Here is a 21,447-nt window from a genome sequence, read left to right on the forward strand (position 1 = left end):
GTTTTTTTTTATTTATTTCTTTATAAAGAAACAAACCAACTATATCATGTCCATAAATATCTGTCTTTTATGCATCATAAGAAAATATTCAATATGAAAATAATTAAAGTAAAGTACATACCAGTTTCTGATTCCAAACTCTCCAGTTGTGTTTAATGTTTTCACCATGTTCGCAAAGAAATTCCTCTGTATCTACAACCATATATTCTTCTGGAGTAAAACAGTTTAATTTTGAGCAGGAATACTCAGTGTGGAATGGTAACTTGTTGTTGGCTTTACAATGGATAGTTGACTGATAAAATTCAGATATTCTCTCCAAAGTGACAAACAAACAATCCCGGACACTGGTGGCTATATCAGGTATTATCAGGCCCTTGGAGCGCTTGTGGACAAGGTGCAGTAAGATCTTATTTCCTTCTACACAGACAACAATATCATGCTCTTTATCAAATGATAACCCAACAAACCCAGAAAACATAAGTTTCCGTCCTTGGTATTCTTTTAATGTCCACATACTCAGACATGCACATATTAGACGGTTTGGTAAGGCTGGAGGTATGATGGTTCCTTTGAAAACAAAGGCCAAACTTAGTGTCCTCTCTGGTGTACATTCTTGTTTCAAGAAATCTGTATCATTTCTTTGGGTAAGCATACAGGGTACAAAGAAGTTTTCTATTAGTAGACGACTTCCTGTTTTTGTATCATATCTCCGTTGTTCGGATATGATATCTAGATGTATTAGCATATCAAATATGTACTCTTTAAATGGTAAAATCTGACAGAATTCTTCTTGTTCCCAAATCTGGTAGAGGTCTACTTTTTGTATCATTCCATTTTCAGACATCTTTTGAAAGGTTTTCCTTGTTTTATTTTCTTTGGGCCAAAATGCAACATCTATAAATATGAAATAAAGAAGATGTTATCAGACTTAATATATAGTTTATATTATGAGGTAATACCGGTCTATAAAAGCTAAATGATCAAACAATTGGTATCGCTAACTTAGATCATCACTGGAAAAAAACAAATTATTCTAATATTTAAATTGAATGTCCTTTATGTCAGGATTTGATGATCAAAGTTGAATTATTTACCATTTGGAAGAAAATAATCTGAAACAAGGCTTGCATGTGCTGTGGGAAAACTGCAAGTTTTCAACTGTTTGCATGGTTTCTACATGTTTTATTAGTTTTGAGGTAAGTTCCCAAGCTGTGATCGTATATATAAAGAAGACAACTATGTTAAACACACTGAATGTGTTTTTTTTCCTTGACAAATTCATGAAATATATTTATAAAATAGAAAAAAGACAGACAAAATATACCAGAGGGATATTTAAACTCATAAACTGAAAATGCCATGGCTAAAAAAGAAAAAGACAAACAGACAAATATGATATTATAAAATAGGGGCGAAATATAACAGAGGGACATTCATACTCATAAACTGACGTTGCCATAGATACGACATAATCCGTTATCATCTGTCAAACGAATATTTAATTAGACTATTTACCGGATTTGTAATCACATAAGCAACACGGCGGGTGCCACATGTGGAGCAGGATCTGCTTACCCTTCTGGAGCACCTGAGATCACCCTAGTTTTTGGTGGGGTTCGTGTTGTTTATTCTTTAGTTTTCTATGTTGTGTCATGTGTACTATTGTTTTTCTGTTTGTCTTTTTCATTTTTAGCCATGGCGTTGTCAGTTTGTTTTAGATTTATGAGTTTATTTTCCCTTTGGTATCTTTCGTCCCTCTTTCATAACAGTCAACCAACTCGTGATGGTGTCCGTAAAAATTACTTTCAACTTCACCGTTTGGAACTATTGGTTTAATTTAGCAGGCATTTCTGCTCTATTGGTGAGGTCTCACATTTCTGGATGAAATTTGTTCCCTCATATACATAGAAAGTGACACAGATACAACATGATGGGAGAACTAAGTATTAATAGTTGATATTTCATGATTATGAAGAATAAATGTCTGCAGACTTTCAGACAATTGATTAATCCAGGATATCTTCCATTAAAATACAAGTTTCATTTAAATCTGTGTATAAAACGTGTTGTATCTTTTGACAAATATTTCAAAAATGGGAACCAATGAATAATTTTTAACACTAGGCATCAATATGGGCACTTATACCATTTTGCAATTGTGTTTCATTTGTGGTCAAAATGCATTGATCCTGCAACAAAATTGAAAATACAAACATGGAATGCGCTTAAGAGACAACTACCTGACCAAAATGCAGAAAGCAGTCAAAGGCCACCAACACATCTAAAAAATCTCGTAACCCTAGGGGTGCATCAGCTGGTCTCTAAACAATAATGTATGTTAGTTTAGTGAAACTGAATGTCACACTAGCAATGTCTACATTCACCTTCTATAAAAAGCCTAGTATAAGAGTTTCAGTTTAAATATATAAAAACTACACATTGTTTTCTTAAGACATAATTGTGTTGGAAATCAACTCATAACGAGATAGAACTACTTGCATTCTCAAAGTTTTTTAGCATTTTTCAAATATATCTTATATTTTGAAACCATGTAGTTCTATAGTCATACCGATACCTTAATACTAAATAAATATCAGTTTCAGTTTAAATTGAAAAAAAATATATTATATTTAAGTTTCATAAAATTTTGATGAAGTAAACTTAAGAAAGAGAACAGAAACGAAAAATTCTGCATGCTTCCATTTCTAAGAAGTATAACTCTAGAATGCTAAAAGGGAAGGCACCAAAATTCAAACTTGATTTTTGTTTAGTGGTAATAAGCATTTTGTATAGAATTCATAAAGTTTGGTTGAGGCAGGAACTTTCTATACTAATGGGACTAGTCACTTATAACGATATCTATACACATTATTAGACTGATCTCGGTTGTAGCTGATGTCACTTGACTTTATAGCAAATCATTTCACATTTACGAAGTATTTTACATGAATACAAATAAACTATATATTCAAGTTTAACAAAAAATCGTGTTTATGAAATTTTATACATTTTGTCATTGCAAACTGCTTTTCATGTTTTTCAAAAGATTTCTCGTCTTTTAAATATTGATCTTTAAACTTTGAGGAATTTGTTCGTTGAATTTTCAGTGGCTGCCATCTTGTGTGATATGGTAACCATTTTACACAACTGGGGTGTGCTTCAAAACGATACGTCTCAGTTAAATGATTCATCATTCTTTCAAAATCTTATATTTTTTGTCATCTTAAATCGCTATTAATCAGATTTTATATATACAATTAATAATAATTATACAATTACAATGTACTGTGAAGTACGCAAATATATACTAGCATTGTATATCAGAACTAAGTTTATAGTTGGGTGGTAGCTTTAAGCAGGAGGCTGAGTAATCAGTTAAAATCAATAAAGACGAGTCCCGTTAGTATAGAAAGTCCCTGGTTGAGGCAAACTTAAGTAAGAAAATGGAAAAAAAAAATCAGCAATTTTCCCATTTATAAATTAAAGAGACATAACTCAAGTATAATAAAAGTGACGCCACACAATTCAAATCTGATCTAAGTATCTAAGTAAACTCCTCGGTTGCCTGCTGCCGTACATCACCAATTAAAAAACAACATTTTCATTCAGAAATCTGTTAAAAAATTGCATGCATTTCACATTTTTTAACAATGTGGATAAAAAAAAGATTAATCATTTTACTAATCATATTACATAAAAGTTCTCACATACCAACATAAATATTAGTATAAGATACTATCCAACAGTCTGTCACGCTCTAATAAAAGGTAGGTAAACTCTTTTTGGATATTGGAACATTTTTACATGCAATATTTATATTCTCTACACAATGAAAATACACACACCTGTGATAAAAGATCTCATAACTTCCACCATAAGAAGAGGGTTGATCATTACAATATCTCTCAGCTGGGGGGTATCGAAATAAACAATCTTCCCCAGGGAATGATGAAAATGTAGAAAATCAGTCAACTGCTCAGGGGACAGGACAGACACCTCGCTGATAGCATTTAATTCTTTAACTTCAGCCAATGACATTATTTGTTTTCCTTCTGCCACTAGTTCAGCGATCTCTAGCTCTAGTGGAACACAAGTATTGGGCATTCTTTCACCCCAGCATGGGTGGTCGAATGTAAGTTCTGTTATTGTTTTCTTCAGAACTTCTATTTCTGGGTCGGCTTGATCTTTGGCATTGACAAATATTAGAGGTCTAAGGACCAGATGATGTTTTCCCTCGTGGTCTTTAAACAACTCCTCAATTCCTCTGTAAAGCTCTTCACGTCTGGTCTCAATATTCTCCTGTTAAACATAAAAAGTTGACAGATTAATACACTGTAAAGATACTGTATCGCTCACCTGGTGATGTAAATGCATCTTCAATGGCGGAATAACAACAACAACAACAATACTTTATTTTAAGACAGTTCTTTGTCTAATACGTTCTCATATTTATTTGTATTGTAGTCCTGTAATATTATGTTGTCATTTCAATGTTATATTTAACATTGCCATTAAAGTGCGAGGTTTGGCATGCCACAAAACCAGGTTCAACCCACCATTTTTTCCTTTAAAAATGTCCTGTACCAAGTCAGGAATATGGCCATTGTTATATTATAGTTCACTTCTGTGTGTGTTACAATTTAACGTTGCGTTGTTTGTTTTCTCTTATTTTTGAGTGTAAATTGACATTGCGATAAGACGTGTCACGGTACTTGTCTATCCCAAATTCTTGTATTTGGTTTTGATGTTATATTTGTTATTCTCGTGGGATTTTGTCTGATGCTTGGTCCGTTTCTGTTTGTGTTACATTGTAGTGTTGTGTCGTTATTCTCCTCTTATTTTTATGTGTTTCCCTCAGTTTTAGTTTGTTACCCCGATTTTGTTTTTTGTCCATGGATTTATGAGTTTGAAAAGCGGTATACTACTGTTGCCTTAATTACACAATTAGCTAATCTTCCCTGAGGTCCTCATCATGAAAAAAAGAACAAAATGCAAACATATACATTGCATACATTAGTATAAAAAGTCAAGTATGATAATAATGTTCAATACAACTTGATAAAATGTGATGAAAAAATAAACATGATGACATAATCAGTTTTTAATATTATTTATACAGCTAGGTTGATTTCAATAAATGATCTGTTATAAATGTTGTATTTGAAAGAATTAACATTTGTAATATTTCTTCACGGTATTGGCAAAGTATTCCACATGAACGGTCTAGAATACATAACATTTTTTTTTGAACAATTCTGTTTTTGGTTTAGGGAGTATGATGTTTCCTTGAACAGCATTTCTCAAGGGGTATGTATTTCTGTCTGCAACATAATGATACTTGTCAGTTAGATATGATGGGGCATCATTTTTAATGCACTTAAATGTCATCACAAACTTGTGATATTTTATTCTCTGTTCAACTGTCAACCAGTTTAAGTGTTTGAATAAGGGCGAAGAAGGAGCGAAAGGGTCGGTTTCTAGTACTAATCTAGCTGCTCTCTTTTGTAATTTTAATATCCTTTTTAAATCCTCACTGCTACAACTACTCCACACTAAACAACAATAATCAATTGGTGGCAAGATAAAACCATTATAGAATATTTTTCTGCATTTTAGATTTAGAAATGTTTTAATCTTTAATAGTAGATATAGTCTAGAGGATATTTTTGAGCAGATCACATCAATTTGGATTGTCCATGTGAGGGAAGGGTCAATTTTAATGCCTAAAAGACTTTCGCATGTGGAAGATTGTATCACTTGATTGTAAATATTTAAACAACTGTCATTGTAATGTGGCTTTGCTCTTTGCTTCGTTCCAATAATCATATATTTTGTTTTATTTTTATTGATGAACATATTGTCATCATTGCACCATTCCTCAACACCATGTAAATCTTTTTGTACCTTTGAGTGTAGAGTTTGATAACAATGACCAGACAGATGTAAAGTTGAATCATCGGCATATAACAGTGAAACAATTTTTCATATAAAAATGAAGGTCGTTTATGTATAATATAAACAGAAGGGGGCCTAATATGGAGCCTTGGGGGACACCTTACTTGATATAATTTTTTTCAGAATGAGCATTACCAATTTGTACTTCTTTAGTTCTTTCATTCAAATATGATTTTAAAAAAGAAACAGCAGTATTATTAAATCCATAAATTTCAATTTTTTTACAGAGAATATCATGATCTACTAGTACTACATCAAAAGCTTTCTTAAAATCCAACAGGACTGCTAAGTTGATATCACCATCATTCATAACGCGTTCTACAATTAGATTTATCTCAAATTTTCAAGTGACATACATCTTCTCTCAAAGGTCAATTTTACACTTTTAACCTAGATCTTATACTTTCAAAGATAACAGACAGAAACTGTTATCAGTTGTTAAATCTTACACTCCAAGGGAAATAAAATGAAAAGGGTATTTTGAAAGAAAAACTTGCTATTGATATTTTTGTTTTGTAATTCATTTTACCTACCTAGTAAAGAAACACAAGTAAACAAAAGACACAATTAATAAGTTGGCAATAAATCTAAAACAGGTCAAGAGGGTATTTGCATGAACATAAAGATATTGTTTAATTTCCATTTTTTGTTGATAAAAATTGTACTTATTTTAAAACAAATCATGAATCGTCCGTCCTCATGCATTCCCTGTCACAATATTTTATTTCACAAACTCATCAACATTTGTATTACGTTTTGGAATTTCAAATATTTTGGCCTCTAACATCACTGAAGATACATTTATTGTTAAGACCTTCATCTGGTGCAGTACCACTAAATGCTAAACTTTCTTATTGTCAACATATTTGTTGAAATAAAACTGACTTAAAAAGAAAATACAAACTTTAACATTTAAACTGAGCAACTGTTTAAACTCAATAGACCATGACCGAGAGTGACACGGTAAAGAATCTCCATGACAATGAGATATATCAAATTGAATATTAATACAAATGCTAACCAATATCATTTTCTTATCTATAAGTGTTTCTTCATATATTCTACTCTAGTTATAGGCCCTGTAATCTGATCTTAATATTCTATTACCCACAAATCAATTAGGATCTTGTTCTTTCGAAAGTGTAGATTTATACGAAGTTTGGTCAAGTTAAGACATATGCCTTGGGCATATTATCATTATGTAAGCAGTTTTTACACATTATTCAATTGTTTCAAATGGCAATGACTTACTACTATATTTCTAACATAAGATCACTCACCATTGGTACTTTGTCCTTGTGAGTGGCAACAAACAAGATTTTTGGAATGCCTGCATATACAACCTTACAATAGGTCAGGATGGAATTGACCCAATATTGCAAGAATACTACAAAATAAAATCAGAATCTGTCATAAAAAAAGTATAAACTAGAGGTTCTAAAGAGGCTGTGTCTCTCACCTTGGTCTACGTGAATATTAAACAAAGGAAGAAGATGGAATACAAATTCATGACCAAATTTAAATATAGTCTAACTATTGCTTATAGTATCTAACAAACAAACTTAACCATGAAAACTAAACATTGATAAATGATCCATGACAATAAGGTCAAGGTCAGATGATACATGGAGACTGACATGTACATCATAAAATATTACCATACACCAAATATAGTTGACCTATTACATATAGTATTAGAAAAATTCGTGAGGGTTCCGAGGAACCCAGTGTCTAGCCTACTTTTGCTGTTAATCGCAGACTCAACAAAATGAGGAAAAACATCAATAAAAATTTCCCTCTCGATACTGTCTTTTGATTGAAAGAAGATTCCAAGTTTGGTAAAACAATCCAGGATAGTTTATGAATCTAATAAATGTTGTATAAACTTTAACTGCAGACTGTATGTAATGTTAACTAGAAGAAAAACTAAGTCCATTGATAAGTAAAATACGGAAAAAGTGAATTTTTTTTTACAAAATTTACTTCTGAATAATATCTGATGATCAGAAACAAGCTTATGTCTAAGTTTGGTAGAAATCGAGGATAGTTTAAGAACATTATAAAAAAAAAATTTAAAATTTTAAAAACTTAAACCACAGAGTGAATGTTTTGTTTCTGGTAAAAAAACTAAGTCCATTTATAAGTAAAATACGGAAAAGTGGAAATTTATTTTTACAAAATTTTCTTCTTGATACTATCTTATGATTATAAACAAGCTTCTGTCCAAGTTTGGTACAAATCAAAGATAGTTTATGAAAGTTATTAAAATTTTAAAAACTTTAACCACAGAGTGAATGTAATGTTTCCTCGCAGAAAAACTAAGTCCATTTATAAGTAAAATACGGAAAAGTGGAAATTTATTTTTACAAAATATTCTTCTTGATACTATCTTATGATCATAAACAAGCTTCTGTCTATGTTTGGTACAAATCAAGGATAGTTTATGAAAGTTATTAAACATTTTAAAACTTTAACCACAGAGTGAATGTAATGTTTCCTCGCAGAAAAACAAAGTCCATTTATAAATAAAATACGGAAAAAAATTGTAAGGGTTCCGCGGAACCCAGTGTCTCGCCTATTTGTTGCTGTAAATCGCAGGCTCAATAACAATGAGGAAAAAAATCAATAAAAATATTCCTCTTCTTACTATTTTATGATTGTAAGAAAATCTAAGTCCATTTAAAAGTAAATTACAGAAAAATTTAAGTAATTTTTTACAAACTTTTAAATACTTCTGGATACAATCTTATGATCATAAATAAGCTTCTGTTCATGTTTGGTACAAACCCAGGATAGTTTAAGAAAGTTATTAAAATTTTAAAAACTTTAACCACAGAGTGAATGTAATGGTTCCCCGCAGAAAAACTAAGTCCATTTAAAACTAAAATATGGAAAAATGGATTTATTTATTTACAAAATTTACTTCTGGATACTATCTTATGATTATAAACAAGCTGCTATTTAAGTTTGGTACAAACCCAAGATAGTTTCAGAAAGTTATTAAAATTCTAAAAACTTTAACCACAGAGTGAATGTTTAGTTTCCCCGCAGAAAAAACTAAGTCCATTTATAGTAAAATACGGAAAAAATGGAATTTCATTTTTACAAAATTTACTTCTGGATACTATCTTATGATCATAAAAAAGCTTCTGTCCAAGTTTGGTACAAACCCAGGATAGTTTAAGAAAGTTATTAAAATTCTAAAAACTTTAACCACAGAGTGAATGTTTTGTTTCCCCGCAGAAAAAAACTAAGTCCATTTATAGTAAAATACGGAAAAAATGTAATTTTATTTTTACAAAATTTACTTCTGGATACTATCTAATGATCATAAACAAGCTTCTGTCCAAGTTTGGTACAAACCCAGGATAGTTTAAGAAAGTTATTAAAATTCTAAAAACTTTAACCACAGAGTGAATGTTTTGTTTCCCCACAGAAAAAACTAAGTCCATTTATAGTAAAATACGGAAAAAATGGAATTTTATTTTTACAAAATTTACTTCTGGATACTATCTTATGATCATAAACAAGCTTCTGTCAAAGTTTAGTAGAAATCCAGTATAGTTTAAGAAAGTTATTAAAATTTCAAAAACTTTAACCACAGAGTGAATATTTGTTGACGCCGCCGACGACGCCGACGACGACGGAATGTAGGATCGCTTAGTCTAGTTTTTTCGACTTAAGTCGAAGGCTCGACAAAAATGGAATTTTATTTTTACAAAATTTACTTCTGGATACTTTCTTATGATCATAAACAACCTTCTGTCCAAGTTTGGTAGAAATTCAGTATAGTTTAAGAAATTTCAAAAACTTTAACCACAGAGTGAATATGTGTGGACACCGCCGCCGCCGACGACGCCCACAGAATGTAGGATCGCTTAGTCTCGCTTTTTCGACTCAAGTCGAAGGCTCGACAAAAATAATAAAACTCAATGAAATGAAAATGAGGTTTAGGTCAGATCACACCTACAATACTGTGCAATTGAAGATTTCTTGCTATTGTGCAATACTGTGCAATTGAAGATTTCTTGCTATAGCGCAATACTGTGCAATTGAAAATTTCTTGCTATTGCACAATACTTAATATAATAATTCACATATCCTGTTTGGTGTGTATCTCCTGCCATATCATTATTATTTGCTTTTATATATATATATATCAGACATTGTCAGATATAAACAAATTAAAATTAAAAAAAATAAAGAAAAAAAAAACAGAAAAAAAAATCCCCCCCAACTCTTTTGAACCCCTTATGATTCATCACCCCAAACTCAATCCCAGCCTTCCCTTTGTGGTATAATACATTGCAGTACAAAATAAGAGATCCATACACTTGAACACAAGTTATTGTCTGGAAACTAGAAAAAAAGCTTTTGTATGTCCTTTTTGGTCCCAAATTCCTAAATATTTAGGGCAACTGCCCCAAAACTCAAACCCAGCATTCCCTTTGTGATATGGAACCTTGTAGTATGATTTCAGAAAGATCCATACACTTACACAAAAGTTATTGTCCTGAAACTAGAAAAATGCATGTTTTTTTACCCTTTTTGGCCGCTAATTCCAAAAATTTTGAGGCAATTACCTTCAACATCAATCCCAGCATTTCCTTTGTGATATGGAACCTTGTGGTACAATGTCAGAGAGATCCATACACTAACACACAAGTTATTGTCTGGAAGTTACAAAAATGCTTATTTTTGGCCCCTATTTCCTTAAATGTTGGTACCATAACCCCCAAAATCAAACCCACCCTTCCTTTTGTGGTATTGAACCTTATGGTAATATTTCATAGAGATCCATTACTTAAACTTAAGTTATTGTGCAAAAACCAATATGTCTTCCGACGACGACAACGACGCCAACTTCATACCAATATATGACCGCAAAAATATAATGTTGTCTGTCAATAAATGCAACACTCTGTTCATGCTTATGATAACATCATCAGCTCCTTTTTTGTAAGAATTTACTCATTCAAAAATCTAAAGCACTTTCCGACGTACAAAAATTCAAACCTGGTATCTTTGATAAATATTATTGTCTTACCTCATATCAATGTTTCAAAAAGTGAGACATATTGAGGTTAATATTGTAGTTTGTAACAAGCTCAAAGTGGCAATGTAAACAAGTTACGTAAACATTTAGATTGGCTTAAATATGTAGACAATTTCAATTGTTTTTTTGAATTATCACCTTGCTGTTATAGAAATGTATCCTGTTTGCATTATCGGAGTGTAAATAACATGCACATTACCTGCTGGCGTTGGCGTCATGTGCTGCCCTGGAAAACACATCACATCAGGGACCTGTTCATGCAAATCTTTGCTCCCATCAAATACTACAAGAAACAATGCCCGGAACGTCATGAAGGTCTGGTGTGTTGTTAAATAAACGTATTGTCCACCAAAATCCCAGAAGATAAGACGTCCAACTTTCATTTTATACTTCCCACTTTTGAGGACCTTTTCCATTTTCTTTCTAATTTCTTCTTTAGTCATTCTTGTTTTCATTTTCTTTTCCATCTGTTTTACCGTGTGAGGCACATTGGAGGATTTCGTAGATGGTAGAGATTGGGCTGCTGCAGACCGTTCTGAGGTCAAAGAGGACTGTGTGGCTTTGGCATAACCAGTTGGGCTTGTTTCTGGAGCTTTGATGATCTTTTTGGTTAGTTCACTTTCCTCCTCTTCTTCCAGAGAGGTCATTAAAACCTTATGGTACACAACATCAAGGGCATTATCAGAGTCTGAAATTATATTTAATACATCAGGTAAATCAAACCCAAAACAGCTGCAGGCTGTCAAAATCAAGTGAAGAATGTAAGAAAAATCAGAATTAAGATAAGAATCATATCGTATCAGGTGTAACATTTACATAATGCTATTTACACATTTTAAAGAGAGTCATATTTTAACTGATTGATTGATGAAATTATTGATTATGGAAAATAAATGTTAATTCATTGCATAATTTAAACATTTAAATTCAATTTCAAAATATAAAAACCTTAACATCTTTCTAATGAGATTAGTAATGATGTTAAGATTTTCATACAAAAATAATATTTGGTATTGAATTAATATGGTGCGTGAAAAGAAGGCGCAAACAAAAATGGCTACAATGTGAAACTAATTTAAATCAGTGCTATAACATGTCTGCTGATAGCCCAGTCCATGCAATAGAGTTTTTTTTTAATGTGGTCAGATGTTTGTACTTATGCCCTTTCTCACCTGGATCAACAAGAATCCACTCTTTTGTAAGAATATCTAGGCCACAGCGACCTTCTACCAGAGAAATCCCATCTGTCGGGTGTCGACCATCAGGTATAATTTCTCCAGCTAACAGCTTAACAAGAGTCGACTTCCCAACAGAAAATTGGCCAGTTACCATGCATCTCATATCAAATGATTCATAGCTGCCCTTCCCTAATAAACGATTTAACATGGCAGACTGTTGCCCTTTTCCGATGGAATCTAAAAAAAAATAAAAAAATTGGAAAGTTTTGATTTGTTCATGTTGTGAAAAAAAAAATGTATCCATACAAACACTCATCATGCTCATAGATAATTTCTCCTCATTTGTTGGTTAATATGTTGATATGTCATCTTTTCGAAATGTCAATGTGTTAAATATGTCACAATGTCTTTATGTCTATGTGTTGATGTATTAGCCTGTTTATGTATTGAATGATTGGTGTAATGATGTAGAAGTCTGTTAATGTGTTAAGTTGTTAGTGTTTTAATATGTTAATGTGTTGATATATGAATATTTTAATGTGTTGAAATGTCAGTGTGTCAATATGTCTGTGTCGATGTATGAGTCTGCATGATAATGTGTTAAAATGTCAGTTTGTCGATATCTGTGTGGATGAATTTATCTGTTAATGCGTTAATTTATAAGTGTGTTGATATGTCTACATGTTGATGCACAAGTCTGTTAATTTGTTGATCTGTTAGTGTGCCAATATGTCAAGGTGTATGTATGAGTCATTCCAGCATTCCCTTTGTGATATGGAATCTGGGTAAATTTGGACTCAATATTTAAGCTTGATGCTGTCTGAATTTCGATTGTGATAAAATTTTTGAAATTATATAGGTTTCTGACACAAAATGAATGTGGTAAAAGACCTTAAAAATCTATTCTAAAAACTTTTCAAAAAAACCTTGTGGTACAATGCCAGAGAGATCCATACACTAACAAACAAGTTCAATTAAGTTATTGTCTGGAAGTTACAAAAATGCTTATTTTTGGCCTCTAATTCCTTAACTGTTAGTACCAAAATCTATCCCCACCTTTCTTTTGTTGTATTGATCGTAAAATTTCATAAAGATTCATTTACTTAAACATGTTAAACTTAAGTTATTGTGCGAAAACCAATGTGTCTTCGGACGACAACAACACCACCAACGTCATAACAATATACGACCTCAAAAACTTTTTGCAGTCGTTTAAAAATATGATGTTGCCTGTCAATAAATGCAACAAAAAAATCATCAGCTCCTTTTTTGTGAGAATTGTAATGATGTAGAAGTCTGTTAATGTGTTAAGTTGTTAGTGTTTTAATATGTTAATGTGTTGATATATGAATATTTTAATGTGTTGAAATTTCAGTGTGTCAATATGTCTGTGTCGATGTATGAGTCTGCATGATAATGTGTTAAAATGTCAGTTTGTCGATATCTCTGTGTGGATGAATTTATCTGTTGATGTGTTAATTTATAAGTGTGTTGATATGTCTACATGTTGATGTACAAGTCTGTTAATTTGTTGATCTGTTAGTGTGCCAATATGTCAAGGTGTATGTATGAGTCTGAAATTTTAGTTAATATGTCAGTGTGTCAATATGTTTATGTGTCGATGTATGAGTGTTAATGTATTGATATATCAGTGTGATAATGCATTGATGTTTGAATCTGTTAATGTGTTTATATGGCAATACCTTGATTTTTAAGTCTCTCAAGGTATCAATATGTCATTGTGTTGATGTATGAGTCTAGTTCTATGTAGATCTGTCAGTGTTTTGATGTATGAGTGTTAATGGGTTGATTTGTCAGTGTGTTGATGTATCAATGTGTAGATGTTTTAGTATGTTAATGTGTTGATATGTTGATGTTTTGATATGTCATGTGTAGATTTATGAATCTGTAATAGTGTTCATCTGTCAGTGTGTCAATATGCAAATGTGTTGCTGTGTGAGTCTGTTAATGTGTCGTAATGTCAACTTGTGGATGTTAGAGACTGTTAATGCGTTGATTTGACAGTGTGATGATGTAGAATTTGTTAATGTGTTGATTTTGTCAGTGTGATGATGTAGAAGTATGTGTATGTCTTGATTTGTCAGTTTGTTGATGTATGCATGTTAATGTGTTGATTTGTCAGTGTGGCGATGTGTCAATATGTAGATGTTTTAGTATGTTAATGTGTTGATATGTTAATGTGTTGATATGTTAATGTGTTGATATGTCATGTGTAGATTTATGAATCTATTAAAGTGTTCATCTGTCAGTGTGTCAATATGTCAATGTGTTAATGTATGAGTTGTTCAATATGTTTGTGGTTCAATCTGTCAAGAGTGTCTATATGTCTATGTATTGATGTATGATCCTGTCAATGTGTTAATATGTCGACGTGTGAATATTTTAGTCTGTTAATGTGTTGATTTGTCAGTGTGTCAATTTGCCAATATGCAAATGTTTCAGTCTGTTAATGTGTAGATCTGTCAATGTGTCAATGTATGAGTCTGTTAATGTGTTCATCTGTCAATGTGTTTATGTTTGAGTCTGGTAAGATGTTGATATTTAGTGTGTCAATATGTCAATGTGTTGATGTTTGAGTCAGGGAATGTGTTGATATGTCAGTGTGTCATTATGTCAATGTGCTGATGTTTGAGTCAGGGAATGTGTTGATATGTCAGTGTGTCAATATGTCAATGTGTTGATGTTTGAGTCTGGTAAGATGTTGATATTCAGTGTGTCAATATGTCAATGTGTTGATGTTTGAGTCAGGGAATGTGTTGATATGTCAGTGTGTCATTATGTCAATGTGCTGATGTTTGAGTCAGGGAATGTGTTGATATGTCAGTGTGTCAATATGTCAATGTGTTGATGTTTGAGTCAGGGAATGTGTTGATATGTCAGTGTGTCATTATGTCAATGTGCTGATGTTTGAGTCAGGGAATGTGTTGATATGTCAGTGTGTCAATATGTCAATGTGTTGATGTTTGAGTCAGGGAATGTGTTGATATGTCAGTGTGTCAATATCCAATGTGCTGATGCATGAGTCTATCAATGTGTTGATCTATTAGCGTGATGATGTATGTGTGCCAAAGTGTTGATCTGTCAATGTTTCAATATGTCAATGTGTTGATGTATGAATCAGGTTATGTGTTGATATGTAAGTGTGTCAAGTTGTCAATGTGTTGATGTATGAGCCTTTCAATGTGTTGATCTATCAGCATGATGACAAATGTGTGTTAACGTGTTGATTTGTCAGTGTGTTGATATGTCAAATTGTTGAAGTGGGAGGCTGGTAATATGTTGATCTGTCAGTGTGTCAATATGTCAATTTGTTGAAGTGGGAGTCTGGTAATATGTTGATTTGTCAGTGTGTCAATATGTCAATGTGTCTGTTCAATATGTCATTGTGTTGATGTACGAGTCTTTTAATATGTTGATCTGTCAGTGTGAATCTTTTAATGTGTTATGTTGGTCAATGTGTCAATATGTATATGTGCTGATGTATGGATCTGTTTATTTGTTGATTTGTCAGTGTGTCAATATGTCAACTTGTTAATGTTTGATTGTGTGTAAATGTTGATTTGTCAGTGTGTTAAAATATCAATGTGTTGATGTACCAGTCTGTTAATATGTTGATCTGTCAGTGTATCAGTATGTCAGTGTGTTGATGTGTTAAATCTGTTAGTGTGTCAATATGTATATGTGTTGATGTGTGAGTCTGTTAATGTGTTGATCTATCAATGTGTTGATATATCAAATGTTGATGTATGAGTCAGTTGATGTGTTGATCTGTCAGTGTGTCAATATGTTTATGTGTCGATGTATGAGTGTTAATGTATTGATATATCAGTGTATTAATGTTTGATGTTTGAATCTGTTAATGTGTTAATCTGTCAGTGTGTTTATATGGCAATGCATTGATTTTTAAGTCTCTCAAGGTATCACTGTCATTGTGTTGATGTATGAGTGTTGTTATATGTAGATCTGTCAGTGTTTTGATGCATGAGTGTTAATGGGTTGATTTGTCAGTGTGTCGGTGTATCAATGTGTAGATGTTTTAGTATGTTAATGTGTTGATATGTTGATGTTTTAGTATGTTAATGTGTTGATATGTTGATGTTTTAGTATGTTAATGTGTTGATATGTTGATGTGTGAGTCTGTTAATGTGTTGATCTGTCAATGTGTTGATATATCAAATGTTGATGTATAAGTCAGTGGATGTGTTGATCTGTCAGTGTTTCAATATGTCAATGAGTCGATATATGAGTCTGTTATTTTTTCTAATCTGTCAGTGTGCCAATATGGTAATGTGTTGATGTATGCATCTGTTCAAGTGTTGATTTGTCAGTGTATCGATATGACAATGTGTTGATGTATGAATATGTTTATGTGTTGATTTGTCAGTGTAGCAATATGCCAATTGATGAGTCTGTTTCGTGTTGATCTGTCAGTTTGTCGATATGTCAATGTGCTGATGTATGAATCTGTAAAAGTGTTAATCTATCAGTGTGTCAATATAGCAATGGGCAGACCTCGACAATAACGCTTGTCCAATTGTCCGGTACCAGAGGGAAAAAAGGTTGGACAAGTACAATTATTCTGCAGAAAAGAAACTTCATCCAACTTTAATGAACAAAGTATAATTATAAACAACAAACAAACAAAACAAATATTAATTTGACATGTTTCTGTCACGTGGTTTCTGTATTCTGTCTATTCAAATGCAAAACCTTTTTCTTCGACTTGCAATCGATAATTTTAAACTGGTTCTTTGTCAGGTACTTTTTAACAGGTCAAAAGTATACTATTCTCGGAAACCAGTCTTACTGATCCGAATCAATGCTGCGCTTTATAGATAAGGTAACTTTATAGTACAGTTTGTCACCTGGACAGGTTTAGCTCGAAGTTTAAAACAGTTTGGCACCGTAGGACACATATTTAGTAGACATGATTGATAGACAGTTTGGCAAGACAGGAGACAATTTGGGACCAAGACAAATCAGTATCTCATTTTCTTACCTTATTATGTTCTTTTTTAATAAATACCATATGAGTTTTCTCATTGGCAATCAGACCTCATCTTCTTTTTATTGATTGCATTTGAATAAAACTTTTTTCAACTAAAAAAAAATCCAATGAGTGTACAAGGCTATCAGATGGTGCCTAATGTTTAGATTCTGATGAGACTGGCATTGGTGAAAACTAGAACCTAAGTCCTGTGACATGACTAGATTCAGTTGTACTTGACTCATATTTTTGAATCTTTTTCAAAAGAAATTCATCAAATTCTATTCTATTATTTAAATCCGTTTTGTTCCTTTGATCAACTTAGAATTTAAAAAGGTTATTTTTAGTTAAAAAAATTTTGACAAGTAACAATTTCATTGGGACAGGTAAGTTTTGGTATGTACTTGTCCTACCGGACAAGTTGAAAAAAAAGTTATTGTAGAGGCCTGAATGTGTCGACGTATATATGAGTCTGTTATTGTGTTGATCTGTCTAAGTGTGGATATGTCAATGTGTCAGTATATGAGTCTGTTTAAGCGTTGATCTTTCAAGGTGTTGATGTGTAAAAAGCTTTAGAACTGTCAATGTATTTATATGTCAATATGTTAATTTGTCAACTGGTCAATGTGTCAATATGTCTGTGTCAATGTTTGAATTTGATACTCTTTTGATACCTCAATTTTGAGATGATGATCTGTCAATGTTTTAATATGTCAATTGATTAATATGTCAATTTATTAATAGGTCAACTGATCAATGTGTCTGTCTGTCTATGTGTCAATGCATTAATATGCCAAAAAACTACTTATTCTGTATAATCCAGTTAAGCCGATAGCTGGTTTTCAGCAATTCAACTTCCTCTTATTCGCATAAGAATCAACATCAAGACAAACACAAATCCATTAAAAACATTAAACATGAAATTGCAGATAGAGCAAAAAAATCTTACCAAACGTCCATGAGAACAATTATTGATCCACTAGTGGCGTCCATCAGTTTGTACTTGCAAAGAAACCCTTCAATACATAAGTATGTGATATCCTGTCTTTTAACTTAATTTATTTTATTAATCCACACTTTGTGAATACTGATAGTTTATTTTAGTGAGACATCAATTTTCACTGAACTTGTATACATTAAAGCAGCCTCTAGGTGTGGGATTTTCTCGCTGTGTTCGAGACGAATTGGTGGCCTTGGGCTGTTTAATGCTTTTTGATCTGGTTGAAGTCTCTTTGACGCATTCCCCGTTTCCATTCTCAATTTTAATCAAATATTCAATTGCTTGAGTTATATATTAACTAAGTTTCAAGTTGATGTGATCACAAACTACATGTTTATTTCAAAACTTTAACTTGATACTGGGACAGACGCACAAACCAGAAAACATCATGACCCTCTACTATTGTAGGCAGAACTTAAAACATCCATTTACTTGTCTTAGGCAGATCAGCTATATCCCACTGTGGCAATACTCTCAGAAAAGTATGGATGTACTTGGGACAACAAATATCCGTATATTAGAAACAAGTAATTATAAATCATTTCAGCCGGTATCTGAATGATTAACATTAGATAATTACCTTCAACTACTGGTGCTGCAGGTTCCTGTAAATGGGTGTCAGGAGTTACTTCTGGGGATGTCTTTGACATGACAGTCTACAAAAGAAAAATATGCTATAGACTATCATGTCCCATGTGAAAACTTGTCAAATAGTTTAATACCCCTACAGAAAAAAAAGTTGAGGGCCAGTTGAGGGCTAGCTGTTTTAAGCAAAAATAGTTAAGGGCTAGGTGTTGAGCAGCTTTATTTGGTTACATCTTCTGACATCCGACTCGAACTTCTCTTGAACTGAATTTTAATATGTATTGTTATGTGTTTACCTTTCTGCATTAGCTAGAGGTATAGGGGGAGGATTTAGATATCACAAACATGTTTAACCCCGCCGCATGTTTGCGCCTGTCCCAAGTCAGGAGCCTCTGGCCTTTGTTAGTTTTGTATTATTTTAACTTTTAGTTTCTTGTGTACAATTTGGAGTTTAGTATGGTGTTCATTATCACTGAACTAGTATATATTTGTTTAGGGGCCAGCTGAAGGACGCCTCCTGGTGCGAGAATTTCTCGTTGCATTGAAGACCTGTTGGTGACCTTCTGCTGTTGTTGTCTCTTTGACACATTCCCCATTTCCATTCTCAATTTTATAGCTCAACTCAAACCTTGTCAAGCACTGTATGTTTGATAGATGTCGCTCAACTGGCCCTCAACTGAACCTGGCCATTAAGTTGAGGAAGAGTTGAGCAATTGATCTTTGGTTTTCATATAGTTGAGCATTTGATCTTTGGTTTTCATATAGTTGAGCAAAAGTTGAGCATTCAGACTTTGATTTTTTTTTTTTGGTAGTTGAAGAAAAGTTGAGCAATTGATCTTTGATTTAACTTTTCATGTAGTTGAGCAAAAGTTGAGCAAAATTTGAGCAATTAGAAATATGAGCTGGTGATATCAATGTTATGTGGTCCATCTGTTTTCAATTTATCTCTGTGTACATGTGTAAAGTACAAGAAGACAGGAAATTGTATTGTAAATGTACACAGAGTTTGAGGCAAAATTAAGGGAAGCACATGTTTTTATATATTTTTCTTCAGGTATTTACTTAACTATAACTCATAACATAAAAATAAAAAAACAAACAGTATTTTTTTATTATAAGATCAAATATTCAAGATTTTGGTAATTAAAATAGTTATTATTAGGAGCAAATGTTAAAGGGATCACACTGTCACAATACCCTAAAAAACCTCAATCAAAGTTAAAATTTGAACTGGGCTCGAGCATGCACATGGCAAGCAAAGATGTCTTCTAGCTATCATGAATAAAATAAGAATTTTACAATGAATGTTTACTAATAACTGTTTAGACATTGAATAGTGCAGTGTATTCTTCTGATGGCATGACTTTTGGATTTAGGAAGATTGATGTTTTAACAAATATTTATGGAAACATCTTTTGGTAAGTACATTGCATTAGAATTTCCACCATTTTGAATAAGTGTGTATGCACATTTAGTTCAAAATAGTGATATTTAAAGTGTCTTCTTAACTTTTTACAGTGAAGAAAAAATTTAGACAATATATTTATGCATTAATTTATATATTATCAAGTGTGTAAGACAGGAGACATATTTATTTTATAATTAAGAGAATTTGTTTTATAAAGTATTACTAATATACTAATAAGAATATTCTAATACCGGTACATATATAATGAATATGGTATAAAACTATAGATATCTGGAGTAAGACTGCCAATAAGACATCTATCCACAAATGACAGATATATATATATATATATAACATCTTCATGCCTTATATAGCATGTACTGTAGTACGCCGCTAGATTAAAACTGACGTGGAAAGGTAACATATGCCCACCGAAAGCTCTTTTTTTGAGAGCGTAGGTGGTCGTGTGGTCTAGCGGGACGGCTGCAGTGCAGGCGATTTGGTGTCACGATATCACAGTAGCATGGGTTCGAATCCCGGCGAGGGAAGAACCAAAAATTTGCGAAAGCAAATTGACAGATCTAACATTGTTGGGTTGATGTTTAGACGAGTTGTATATATATATATATCATTTAATATCAGACTAAACAATCATCGGTCGTTTTATACAAAAGGAAGAAACTGTCCAATTACGAGACACCTCTTAAGAACAGGACATACTTTTGAAAATATCACCTTTCAAATAATTGAGGTAAACCAAAATTGGGACTCAGAAATGAGAAAAAAGAGAGAAAGGTTCTGGATGCATCAGCTACGTACTCTTGAACCTGATGGACTTAATGAGAGGGATGAAAAACAGTTCTACCCGAAAGCAAAGGAATAACTCATCAATTTTACTTCTATTTAACTAAAACAACTATTTGTTTTAATTTTTGAAAAAATTGTTTATGTACAATAAACGGCAAAAAATTGTTTTATACAGATCATTAATCAATATGTTAAACTTTTGTGTAGCTCAAGCTACAAAGATATTTTTTGTCATGCATCCGATTTCACCTTGATAGATGCACACGCCCGATGAAGCTAATTTGTTTAGCGAAATATTGCGTGAATAATATATAAAATATAACACCTAATTTTATAACACTCATTAGTGTGTTAAAGTTACATTCTTAGACACTTATATATATATATATATATATATCTTTTTTTTTCTTGTTAGACATGTTGAACAACACTTTCTGTTTTGAGAATTTC

General features: G+C 32.4%; 1 protein-coding gene across 1 annotated transcript in view; it reads right to left on the reverse strand.

The window, feature by feature from the left end:
- Window positions 1–21,447, reverse strand: part of LOC134718316 (uncharacterized) — a 71,162-nt gene that overhangs the window by 12,616 nt on the left and 37,099 nt on the right. Inside the window, exons 7-12 of the mRNA XM_063580811.1 lie at window positions 18,778–18,853; window positions 12,184–12,426; window positions 11,211–11,699; window positions 7,236–7,342; window positions 3,846–4,299; window positions 122–894 (exon numbers count right to left, since the gene is read on the reverse strand). Of these exons, the coding sequence (XP_063436881.1) occupies window positions 122–894; window positions 3,846–4,299; window positions 7,236–7,342; window positions 11,211–11,699; window positions 12,184–12,426; window positions 18,778–18,853 (2,142 nt within the window). The remainder of the gene's footprint in view (window positions 1–121; window positions 895–3,845; window positions 4,300–7,235; window positions 7,343–11,210; window positions 11,700–12,183; window positions 12,427–18,777; window positions 18,854–21,447) is intronic.

This window comes from Mytilus trossulus, chromosome 5 (assembly GCF_036588685.1).
Source record: "Mytilus trossulus isolate FHL-02 chromosome 5, PNRI_Mtr1.1.1.hap1, whole genome shotgun sequence".
In the NCBI taxonomy this organism is placed as follows: domain Eukaryota; kingdom Metazoa; phylum Mollusca; class Bivalvia; order Mytilida; family Mytilidae; genus Mytilus; species Mytilus trossulus.